Source organism: Terrapene carolina, unplaced genomic scaffold (assembly GCF_002925995.2).
Source record: "Terrapene carolina triunguis isolate 2854851 unplaced genomic scaffold, T_m_triunguis-2.0 Scaffold194, whole genome shotgun sequence".
Taxonomy (NCBI): Eukaryota; Metazoa; Chordata; order Testudines; family Emydidae; genus Terrapene; species Terrapene triunguis.
In genome coordinates, this window is record NW_020664545.1 from 12803212 (window position 1) to 12815199 (window position 11988).

Sequence of the window (11988 nt, forward strand, 5' to 3'; positions counted from 1 at the left end):
ATTGGAGGAGGTGGGGGTGCTGGGGGATTGGAGGGGGAACAGGGGCGTGGGGGTCCTGGGTTGGGGGGCTATAATGGAGCCCCAGGGAAGGAGCTGCTGTAGATGTTGCAGGGAGGGGGGGCAGTGCTGGGCGCCCTTCCCCTAGTCTGACCTTGTTAGTCAATCAAGGGCTATAAGAAGGGGGGGGCAGAGCTCCCCATCCTGCCCCTCTCTGCCCGTCTCCCCAGTTCCCCTTTCCTGGGTGTCTCTGTGACTCTCCTGTTGCAGTGACCGCTTGTGTCCCATGCTCAGTGCAGGGCCTGGGAGCCAGGAGGCCTGGATTCTGTTTCTGCCTTAGCCACTGACTCACTGGGTGACCTTGCACAAGTCATTCCCTGCCTCCATGCCCCAGTTTCCCCAGGTTGCAGGAGCCCATGAAGCACTCTGAGAGTGCAGATTGTAATTCACATTATAGTGTTACGCTTTTGAACTTTAGTAGGGTTGTGGATCAGGGCACCTAGCGCTTCATATGAGCATCTTTTATTATATAAATTGAAATAACTCAGTTGGGAAATTCCGCAAGCAACATCCACTCTCCTGGCCTGCACAGAAAAGCAGCTGCTAGTCAGACTGCTAAGTATGAAGTGCTGTGCCAATGTTGCTTTAAATTATTGTATCTCTTGAATATCTTTTCTTTTCGGTGCAGTGTTAAGGTTGCAATTTAAATAACCTTGTTTTGTTTTGCACATTTATCATTTTGCTTCTAGAGGTGATAAGGGAAGTTATTTGACCAGGGTCACACAATGAGCTAGTATGTGAGCTGTGAATAGAACCCAGGAGTCCTGAGCCATCAGAGCAGGAGACAATACTTCCTCCTGAGTGGGAGGTGGGCGCTGGGACCTTATTTCGGCTGGATTGTAGCTTGCTCAGTTGCTGCTGGGTTTGAGGTTTGCTACCTCCAGTTTCCAATAACTTTTCTCCCTGCTGCCCCGTTGCTGAAATGTCCATAATGAAACTTGATTGCACGTTACAGGTGGCCTGGTCTGAGCTGCTTGAGCATTTCCTGGTGCTCTTAGCTGGTGTCTGCAGAAATTGGTCATGTCGCATGGTGCAAAACAGCTGGCCGCTGGGATCTTGTAAGTGTGGCAGGTTCTTTCCCCTTACCAGACAGCAACAGGCCGACTGTTGTTGTGGTCACGGTGATGCTGACAGGCCCCGTAGTGCCTGACAGCAATCAAATCTAGGTAATAGATTCATAGAGCTCAAGCCTGATGGGACCATTAGATCATCTAGTCTGACCTCCTGCACAGCAAGGGCCTGAGACCTTCACCCAGTTACTCCTGGATTGAGCCCAATAGTTTGTTTGGCTAATGCATCTTCCAGAAAGGCAGCCAGCCGTCATCTGAGGACATCAACAAGTGGAGGCTCCCTTGGTTGTTTGTTCCAATGGTTAATCACCCTCTGTTAAAATGTTGGGTCTAATTTGAATTTGCCTGGCTTCAGTTTCCAGCCATTGGTTCTTGGTCTGCCCCTCTCTGCCAGATTAAACGGCCCGTTAGTCCCTGGTATTTTCGCCCCAGGTACGTGAAGGCTGTTATCAAGGCAGCTCTTGATCTTGATGAACTAAACCGATTGAGCTCTTTAAGTCTTCCACTGCAAGGCATTTTTCTAGATCATTTTTGTGGCTCTTTTCTGCACCTTCTCCAATTTTTCAAGAGCCTTTTTAAAATGTGGACCCCAGAACTGGACGCAGAGTTCCAGTGTCGGTCTCACCAGTGCCACATACAGAGGTAAAATCAACTCCCTGCTCCTGCTCGCTACTCCCTGTTTGTACATCCAAGGAACGCATCAAAGATCTTGTTGTCTTAGTGTCGTACTGGGAGCTCATGTTGAGTTGCTTCTCCATTATGACCCCTAAACCCTTTTGGAAACACTGCTTTCTTTGTTCCTAGATGAATAACTTTGCATTTGGTTGTATTAAAATGTGTTTTGTTTGACTGGGCCCTGCTTACCAGGCGCTCCAGATCACTCAGTATGACTGCCCTGTCCTCAGCGTTAGTTACCACTCTGCCGAACTTGGTGTCATGCGCAAACTTTATCGGCGCTGGTTTTATATTTAATTCCAGATCATTGATGAACGTGTTGACTAGCATCAAGTCTAGTACCAGTCCCTCTGAAACCCCACTAGAAACAGCCCTATTTGATGGTGATTCCCCATTGGTAACTGCCCTTTGAGATCTGTCACTTAGCCAGTTCTTAATCCATTTATTGCTTTAGAGAGTGGAGCCTACTAGTTTCTCAATCAGAATGTCATGCAGTAGTCACTCAAATACCTTACCAAAGTCTGTTACAGCTACACCGTTACCTTTATCGGCCAAGCTTGTAATCTCAAAGAATGAAATCAGGCTCGCTGACCGGACCTGTTTTCCATAAACCCATCCTGACTGGCCTTAATTAAGCTCCCATCCATCAGATCTTTATCAATTGAATCATTTGGTATTTTCCGTTATTTTGCACAGGATTGATGTCAGGTTAACAGGCCTGTCGTTATCTGAGTCAGCCCACTTGCACATTTGGAATATTGGTACAACGTTCGCTCTTTTCCAGTCTTCTGGAACTTCCCTGGTATTCCAAGTCGTACTAAAAATTAACATCTCCTCCGAGATCTTCTCAGCCAGCTCTTTTAAGATTCTTAGGTGCAAGTTCGCCAGGCCTGCTTATTTATAAATACTTATCCCTAGCAGATGTTGTTTAACATCCTCCTTAGTTACTAATGGACTCAAAAGTACTTCATCATGCTCATATGATACACGATACCATACTGCCTCTTTCCAAATGCAGAACAGAAATATAAAACCTTTTCTTCATCATCATTAACAGTTTTATTTTCTCCATCTAGTAATGCGTCTGTACTTTTGCTAGGATTTCTTTTGTCCCTATATACTTTAAAAAAATTCCTTCTTATTGTCCTTAGCCTTGCCAGCCATGGATTTTTCCCCGATGTCTTTAGCTTGCCTTATTAATTTTCTGTACTTCATAACTGCTGAGTTATATCTGCTGCTATTTACTTCCCCGTTTTTGCATTTGTCATGGATTGCTTTTTGGTTTCTCATTCCTGCCTTCACTCATCCTGATCCTGTAACTGGACTTGTTTAGGTGGAGCACCACTGGGGTTCCGTGGGGGCATATCTGATTGCGGGAGCTGGGCCCTAGTTTGCTGTTCTGCCTTGGACTGTGGCTTGTGTAAGATGCTCCAGATGAAGGCAAAGCTCTCCTGTATGATGCACCAGCACCAGCCCTTTCCTTCTCTCCATACTGTGCCAGGGAGGGTGGAATGTTGTCTCCAGCCATAGATTAGTGGATGCGCTGGGTACAAGGTCTGATGAATGGCCCTTGGAATTGGTGCCCAGAGGAGTATAACTTTAGATCCAGTTCTCAGTCATGTGAGAACCCTTCTCGTTCTGACTCTTCTCTGCAGCTGTTTGACCTGCCAGCAGAGGGCGTGATTTGGGCTGTAACCTGTGTGCAGGAGTGCCCCAAATTACCCTGGGCCATGCTGGTCTTGGTGGGGTTTGTTGAGCCCCTTAGTTATTACAGTGCTAGCTGGTCCCAGCAAGGGCTGCTGTGGGGAAGGGCGTGGGAGCTCTGGCACTGGGAGGGAGTCGCCATCAGCTACCTCAATCCCAGCTTCTCCCGGTAGGAGTCGCCCTTGTGAAGGGCTGTGGAGAGTGCTGGCTGCGTGGGAAGCTCAGTGCTCCTGCATTCCCAGCCCCTCCCAGCAGGAGGTGCTGAAGGGCGTAGCAGTGTGCACCAGCAATGCCATCCCAGTAGCGTCTCTGCAGTTGCGCTTCAGCCTTTTCCTTCCCCGCAGTGTGACACGAGCTCTCTGGTTGCAGACATGCCCCCGGCAAAGGCCAGCATGGAAACTTCCTGGTCGCCATCAAGCAGGAGAAGGGGGAGATTCCCCGGACCAGCAGCGAGAAGCCCCATGGCGAGGAGGAGGTGAGCCCCTCTGCGATGTAATCTGGCTCTTCTGCTTTCCCGGCCCGCCCTGGGCACAGGATCCCTGCTGTGGCTCGTCCAGGCTCTCCTGCTGGCTTGACTGCAGCCGCACGGGGCTGGGACAGCTGGGTTTACAGCGCTGCAGGGAGCTGCGTTGCTGGGGTTTTGTGCCATAGAAATGCATTTGCTCACCCTGCAGTAGTCCTAGCGTAGCCGTGCAGTGTGCCAGGCTGCCGCAGATGGTACAGGGGCTTGTGGCTGCAGCACGGGGCTGGGAAGAGAGGCCAGGAGTCCTGGCCTCTGGAGGGCTAACTGCAGGGGGCTGCATGGCGCTCTGTCCCTCCCTCCCCCCTGCGGACACAGTCACTTAGTGAGCTCCAGTCCAACATGTTGATTGGTTTCTTTCCCTCCCCTGCCGCGGGGCGACAGCCAGTGAAGAAGAGGGGCTGGCCCAAAGGGAAGAAAAGGAAGAAGATCCTGCCCAATGGCCCCAAGGCCCCAGTGACCGGCTACGTCCGCTTCCTGAATGAACGCCGCGAGCAGATCCGCATGCAGCATCCCGACCTGCCCTTCCCAGAGATCACCAAGATGCTGGGAGCCGAATGGAGCAAACTGCAGCCCACGGACAAACAGGTACTGCGGGAGGTGGGGGGGCGCCCTGAGGTGACACACTCGCGTTAGCCCAGCCACATCCAGCTGGGACCCGGGTCACAGCCACGCTCCAGACCCACTCAGGCTGTTGGGCCGGTCGAGGATTGCACCTCGAGTAGGATAGGCTGCATCTGGACCGGGGTCTGCGGGACATACCCTAATTGGCTGCTGTGCTGTGGGTCTGGGGTCCGTTCCCTTCTGTAATTGTAGGGCATACACGGAGCCCCCTGACTGGCCGCTCAACGAGGCCGGGGTGTCAGCCAGAACTTGTGGCTACCTGATTCAGCTGCCATTGGCATCCAGGGGAGCAGGGCCCTGACTCCTGGAGTCACGCCCTGGAATACTTGCTGGGCCCCTCGCTGGGATCCAGGCTCTGGGGTGGTATTTAGGGCTGCACCTCGCCCCCCTTCCCTGCGCTGTGGGGCGTGCCCACCTGACCCCGGGTGGTTTCAGCGATACCTGGACGAGGCGGAGCGCGAGAAGCAGCAGTACATGAAGGAGCTGCGGGAGTACCAGCAGTCGGAGGCCTACAAGATGTGCACAGAGAAGATCCAGGAGAAGAAGATCAAGAAAGGTTGGTGCTGGGGGCGTGTGGGGCTGGGCTTTGGCAGGGCCCCTGAGCACAGCATGGTGCGCTCTGCCCTGCCCCCCACTGACACTGGGGTGGGGAAGGGGCTGAGAGCGTCCCCCTCGGTGCTGTGGCTGGCAGGGTGGGCCTGGCGCAGCAGGATGAGGTGAGTAACCTCTGACCCCTTTGTGCCCCCAGAGGATGCTGGTTCTGTGTCTGTGAACACTCTGCTGAACGGGCACCCGCACAAGGTAAGGCCCCTGGTGGCTCTGCGAGGGTGGGCAGTGCCCAGGGGAGGGGCTGGGTGCCAGGTGCCAGCTGGGGAAGTGAAGCGGAGGAGCACGGAGCCCCTCATAGAGCATGAGGTGGTAAATCCTGTCCAGCTGCATGGGCCCTGCCAGGGCTGCCACGGGCTGGCGGGTGGCAGTGGTGAAGTGGGGCCTGACTCCGTGCAGGGCTCACTAGGCTGGTGTGAGGCGTGTCCGGCTCGTGCTGTATGGCCCTTCGCTCACTGATGTGTCATGCCCCTCCCTCCCCCTGGTGATGCTGCTTGCTCAGTCCATGTCTGTCCCCCCTGTGCCCACACACCCACTGACCGTGCCAGGGGCTGCCTGTCTGTCCCCTGACACCTCCCTAATGTCCTTCAGGCCGTTGGCAGACTTGCTGCATGTGACCCTGCCCTGGCAGAGGGGCATGAGGGGGGCTTGGCTGCAGACTGGGATTAGACAGAACTGCTCAGCCGTGGCATGTGGAGCTGAGCCTGTAACAGCCGGGGGCGGAGTTATTGTGCATCCTTTAAAATACCCCTTCAGGCTGCCACGGCTGGAGACTATGGCTTGGCCTGGCCTGTTGGGGGAGCCCGGGACTATCGCCCGGCCCGTGCGGGACCCACCAGCTCCCCTGGGGCCATGTGTTGGGACTGGCAGGAGCCCTCCTCGCCCCCCCACTGCCTCCCCCATCCTTGAGCTGAAGCAGAGCAGGGGCCGTGTGTGTGGACCCCAGGGGAGGCAGGAACCCAGCCCAGGCAAAGGGAAGTTCATCCCTCGGGCTAGAGTCGACCTGTCCTGGCCACTGGCCGTTAACCTGCATCTGCTCCCGGCCAGGGCGGGGACTGTGGCGGGGACGGCTTCTCCACGTTTGACGTGCCCATCTTCACCGAGGAGTTCTTGGACCAGAACAAAGGTACCGAGCCTGGAGGAGGGGGGGTTAACTCGGTGGGGCAGTGACCGTCCTGCATTGTGTTTGCACAGCGCCTAGCGCAGTGGGGCTCTCTAGAATACTATCAGCGACACAGCCCAGGCCAGTGCCCAGTGCTCTCGCCTCCCAGCGGGGGGCGGGCCCAGGATCCCTGGTGCAAATAGACCCCTGGGGCTTGCCGTAGCTGATCCCACCCTGGCCCATGTGGCTGGGCAATGCCTGATCCTTCCCAGCAAGCCACATGCAACCCCTAATGCCCCAAGGCGAGTTCAGGGTGGGGGAGTTGCAGTCTGTGGACTTGGCCTGCACCTGCTGATCCTGTCAGCGTCACGGCAGGGTGCCAGGCAGCCCTCGGAACAGAGTCGCTGATCCCAGCATCCTGCCCGGAATTGACTTCCACCTCAGTTCGCCCAGCAGGGACCAGGTGCGGGGGCTGATGGGCCGAGAACACGGGCAGCACCTAGTGCCGTGGGGCCCTGATCCTGGCTGGGGCCTCTGGGCTTTGCCGTAACCAAAGTCGCTGATGGCACCGCTGTGTGAGCCCTGCGTTGGCCCCAGGCCTGTGTCAAGTTGGGGGGAGCTGGCCTCTCCCCCAACCTCTGCACTGACCCTCCCTCCTGTCTGCGGTGGGGCAGCGCGGGAGGCCGAGCTGCGGCGCCTGCGGAAGATGAACACGGAGTTCGAGGAGCAGAACGCCATCCTGCAGAAGCACACGGAGAGCATGAGCTGCGCCAAGGAGAAGCTGGAGCAGGAGCTGGCACTGGAGGAGAGGCAGACGCTGGCCTTGCAGCAGCAGCTCCAGTCCGTCCGGCAGGCCCTGACCACCAACTTCGCTTCTCTCCCCATCCCAGGTGAGCCCAGGAGGCAGAGAGAGGAGGATCATGGGAACACAGCCTAAAGAGATCCCCTCCCTGAGCAGTCCACTGGCTGTCGGCTGGGCTGTCACTAGAAGGGGGTGCCCGGGGGGGGTCTGATACTCTGCATGTGGGGGGTGGCTGGAGATGGAGCCTCAGAAATCTCCCTCCTTTTCCCTCTCATCTCAAAGCACCCCGTGGTGGCACTGAAGAAAGGAGTCTCTTTGGCACCGTGACAGTGTAGCCCCGCCTAGGCTGGAGTGTGGCTGGTTCAGCACGCAGCCAGCAGGTGGGGGCAGAGGGCGGAGAAAGTGTCTGTGGCAGACGCGGCCTTGGCGTGGGGGTCTCCCCAACACGCCCACGTGTGGTAAACTAACTCCGGGGGTGAAGGGCCAGCTGGGGTTGGACCCAGAGGTTGCAGGGGACGAAGGCGTTGGGCCTCAGAGCTGAGCCCTCCGCCCAGCGTAGAAACGCCCTGGAAAGGACCACGGATGAGGCATCCTGCCCCCCTCCATAGAGTGCCAGTCCTGACCCCTACAGGGCTGCCCGGGCATCGCTGCAGCTGGCCTCTGGGGGCATTGGGCTCGGGACTCCAGCCGGGCTCCTGCGCTTTGCTAACCAGGTCCCGTCCCTAGGCACCGGAGAGACCCCCACGCTGGGCACCCTGGATTTCTACATGGCCAAACTGCACAGCGCCATTGAGAGCAACCCGCTCCAGCACGAGAAGCTGGTCGTGCGCATCAAGGAGATCCTCTCCCGGATAGCCAGGTGAGCGGGGGGCTCTTCCCTGCCAGACCTGAGGGCGGGGAGCTGCAGGGTTCGGTGACTGGTGGGGCTGGGACCCGCCTGGCCTGGGCATTGGCCATGGCAGCTCTGGGCTGATCCTGGCAGGTGCTCAGTACCTCTGTGGGTGAGAGAGAATTGGTGCCGGGGGGAAGGGGGGGGGGAGTCAGATCTCGGCAGGCAAGAGGAGGATGTGGTGGGATCGACCCAGGCTGCCCTGATGCTTGGCTTCTCCCTGGACCATTCTGGGGGGAGATGAGGGAGGCATGTAGGTCCCCTACAGCATGTCACACCCCGGTGTGGTGGTGTCGGTTGGGAAACCCCTGGTGCCAGGGGCTGCGGGGGGATCTTTGCTGCATGGCTGTGCTTTGCCTAGGCCCCAAGCCTGTTCTGACAGCCCCTCGCAGCCAACCACCCCTTCTTGGGACGCAGTTAGAACAGCCCAGACACCCCCAGGGCACCCACAGGCCAGCTCAGGGCTGAGCAGACCTGTGACTGGAAGGGTCCATGTGTGGGCTTGTAACTCCACATTTTGGGGCCCACGTGGCCAGGGGAGGCCCCCATTTTAAATGGCAACTGTGGGGCGGGGGTATGTCCTGGGGTCGCTCCCCGCTCTTCCCCGTCTCACTGACGTAGGGCACAGGGAGTGGCATGCTGACCGCTAGAGCTGTCCTGAGCTCCTGCTCGCTGGCTGGAGCCGGCCCTGCCTGGCAGGGACTGGACGTGGCCGCTGCCCCACAGCTGCCCGGTGACTCGTGTGAAGTGGGCTGCTGGCTCTGGCTCAGTTTCCTGGGGCAGGTGTCTGCGTTGCAGCTTCTGCCCCTGGGGTGAACTGTCGCCCGTGTGGGCAGTCTCATGGAGACCGAAATCCCCCTGTCTCCCTCGGGGCCATCCCCAGGGTGGGCTGGAGGCAGGCTCGTGTGGCAGTGAATTGGGCACTGCCTGTTCTGGGGAGGAACAGCCCCTCCGGCCCCACACCACTGCTTCCCCACCCCCCGAGCTGCTGAATGAGCCGAGAGTGCCTAAGCAAGCTGTGTTTTTCCTTCCTGTTTTTAGTGAACACTTATGAAAGGCCTGGTGTGTCCTGCGGCCCAGCGCTGACATGGACTGGGACCCTCAGCCACCTCCTCCCACCCGCCCTGACACCTGGAATCCGCTGGAGCCTTGCGGCTCAGCACCTCCGCCTTGCACAGATCTTTGCTGGAGAAGGGCTTTGAGCGGGTTGAGTAACTCTTGGTCCTTCCGTGCAGCTGAGAACTGTGGGCCAGGCCCCCGTGAGGCCTTGGGGGGCAGGCCGCCAAGCAGGGACAGCAAGGCAGCTTGCGGGGTCACTTCTCGGCTCCTCCTGCGCCCCTGGCTCGCTGACTGCCAGGGCTGGGGCTCAGTGCAGCGCCCCGGAGGCATGACTGCATGCGCTGCAGGCTCCACCTGCCCCATTGCAAGCTGGCCCTCGATTCTCCAGCGATGCTGGAAATCCTGCAGCAGCTGCGTTAAATTAAACCACACAGCCTTAAAGCTGACCAGAAGCTGCCCCCGGCCGCTCACTGTGACAGTAAATCAGGTGTGTCTCGGGCTGGCCCCACCCTCCAGTTGTCAAGGTGACAGAGAAGTCTGTTTTGCCAAGGCAAGGCAGAAGCGCTCGTCGCTGGGAGGGTGCTGGTGTAGACCAGGCACTGCTGTCCTTACCCCTGTGTCACCTAGACCTGCACTGAGCAGAAGAGGACACAGCAATGATAAGGCCACTGTCCTGCCCATGTTAGTGCAACTTCCCCTAAAACGGCATCAGTGTTCAGGCAAAAATAGATGGGTTCCCTCTTCCCCCCACACAAAAAATGTCTAGTGTAAACCCAGCCCAAGCTATCAGCAGTGAAATGGATCAGTGTTGGCCTTTAAACTACCATCATTAGGTTTCAGAGTTAACCAACTGACGTGAAGGGGGCTGTTCACCCCTCTTGGAGCAATTGTTTCAGGCTGTCTGTAGACTCAGGCGTTCACTCTTGAGTCACATGAGGGCTGTCGCTCTTTGAATGCTGTGATCCTGGCACTGTGTGGTGGGGAGGGAGCTCTGCTCCCCTATCCCTAAAATAGCATGGCTGAGTATTATGGGGCTGGCCCTTCCTATCCCTGCTGAGCCCTGCCTGAGGGGGCCTGGGGAAGCCATGTCTGGGGTCAGGCCAGCTCCCTTGTTCTCAGCATGGTGTCCTCTGCCTTAGTAGCTAAGGGGCATGTTTGTAGTGTGGATGGGACAAACTGGGTCAGACCTGTGGCAGGCCCAGCCTGGTCAGTCTGGTTACAGTCCTGCTGCCTGGAACAGGTCCCTGCCTGCATTTGGGTCTGTGGCATAGATGTGCCCTTGTCTAATCTTAGGGTCTGTTTTCACTGCTGAGTTAACCCAGACTCTTACCCCGTGGAACCTCAACCCCCTCCTGTCCACATACAACCCTGTCCCCTGATGTTGGGTGGTGCTCTCAACTCCGGCTAGCTGGCCCGGGTGCCGCTTTCACTCGGCTGGGAACCTGCCCACTTTGCAGTGAGGGTGCAGGCTAAATCACTCAGTGCTGATAGTCCTCCAGCGCCTTTCCACAGTTTCCCCGTGTGCCCAGGAGGACAGACAAGTTCTCCCACAATTCACTGGGAAAGACCCCTAGAGCGGCTCAGCTCACTGCAGCACACAGCACCTGGGAAGAGCCCCTGAAGTCCTAGTGCCACCCAGGTGAGTGCCATGCTGGCGCAGGCATAGTAGCAAGTCAGGCGCTGCTCGCCCTGGCTGGGCCGGCCTGGGTGCAGATCACCTGCGTTACTCTGCAGTGTAGTCCTATCCCACGACATCTCCAGGGTTATCATGTTCAATTCCCTGCCATCCTGTCCTGAGCCCCCAGGGGTCGTGAGGGGCAGAGGCTGCTGAGGGTGGGGAGACAGCACCCATTTACGAGCTCAGGGAAGGTGAGGCAGTGCGGTGGAGAGCTGTGCCCTGGCAGGAGGGCGCCATTCTCTGGGCGTGGGCAGGGGTGGGAGCCCCACTCCATCCTGGCCATTCCTGCAGACATCACACCAGAGATGGCCACTGGGGGCACGTCTACACTACAGTTCAAACCCGCGGATGGACCATGCCAGCTGATTCGGGCTCACAGGGCCTGGGCTACAGGGCTGTGTAATTGTGGTGCAGACGTTCGAGGTGGGAGGGTCCCAGAGCACTGAGCCCGAAAGCCCCTTAGCCCGAGCCCTGCAAGCACAAGTCAGCTGGCCCGGGCCAGCCACGGGCTGTTAATTGCAGTGCAGACGTGGGCTCACCGCTTAACACTTGCCAGTCAGCCATAAAGGCTAGAGACGTGGTCTGGCTCCAAACGTCCTCGCAGCCGGGGACAGGGGGCCTGGCCCGGCTCACACAATTCATTCGTTTTTACAAAGAAGTTGACTGTGACCGAACCTCCGGGTGAGTAGCGAAGAGTCGCTCAGTTCCCTCCTGGAGCCTCCTTCTGTTGGTCTGTCCTGTGAGAGATGGCGCTGGAGCGTGACGCTCTGGGCTGAGGGTTTTAGATCCGATCACAGCACCTCTCCAGGCATTTTGGTGGGCAGAGTAGGGACCAAACTGCTGTGCCAAGGGCAGTGCTGGCAACTTGCCTGCAGCTTCTAGCACCGGGCACTGCCAGCACCGGTCACAGAGAGCAGCAGCTTCCTCTGCAAGGAGGGCTAGGTGTCTGTGGGAGGAGTACGGTGCGCGCTGTGCACTGCGGGTACGTGTGGCAGGATCCCTCCTTCCCTGGGGATGTACCATCTGTGTGTGCTCCCACTTGGAAACGCCTGTCCGCCACCATGGCACCAGCCCCAGCCCTGCTCAGCCAGTAGCACGGTGCTTTTCAGCCTGTGCTCCGCGGACCCCGGGGAGCCGCCGACTGTCTAAGGGCTGGTCCACACTAACCCCCCAGTTCGAACTAAGATACGCAACTTCAGCTA

General features: G+C 57.7%; 1 protein-coding gene across 1 annotated transcript in view; it reads left to right on the forward strand.

Moving 5' to 3' along the window:
• Window positions 1-11988, forward strand: part of HMG20B (high mobility group 20B) — a 12354-nt gene extending 366 nt beyond the window's left edge. Inside the window, exons 2-10 of the mRNA XM_024218369.2 lie at window positions 1013-1115; window positions 3876-3981; window positions 4411-4614; window positions 5086-5206; window positions 5399-5451; window positions 6304-6382; window positions 7033-7248; window positions 7887-8019; window positions 9091-11988. Of these exons, the coding sequence (XP_024074137.1) occupies window positions 1078-1115; window positions 3876-3981; window positions 4411-4614; window positions 5086-5206; window positions 5399-5451; window positions 6304-6382; window positions 7033-7248; window positions 7887-8019; window positions 9091-9103 (963 nt within the window). The 5' untranslated portion in view covers window positions 1013-1077 and the 3' untranslated portion in view covers window positions 9104-11988. The remainder of the gene's footprint in view (window positions 1-1012; window positions 1116-3875; window positions 3982-4410; window positions 4615-5085; window positions 5207-5398; window positions 5452-6303; window positions 6383-7032; window positions 7249-7886; window positions 8020-9090) is intronic.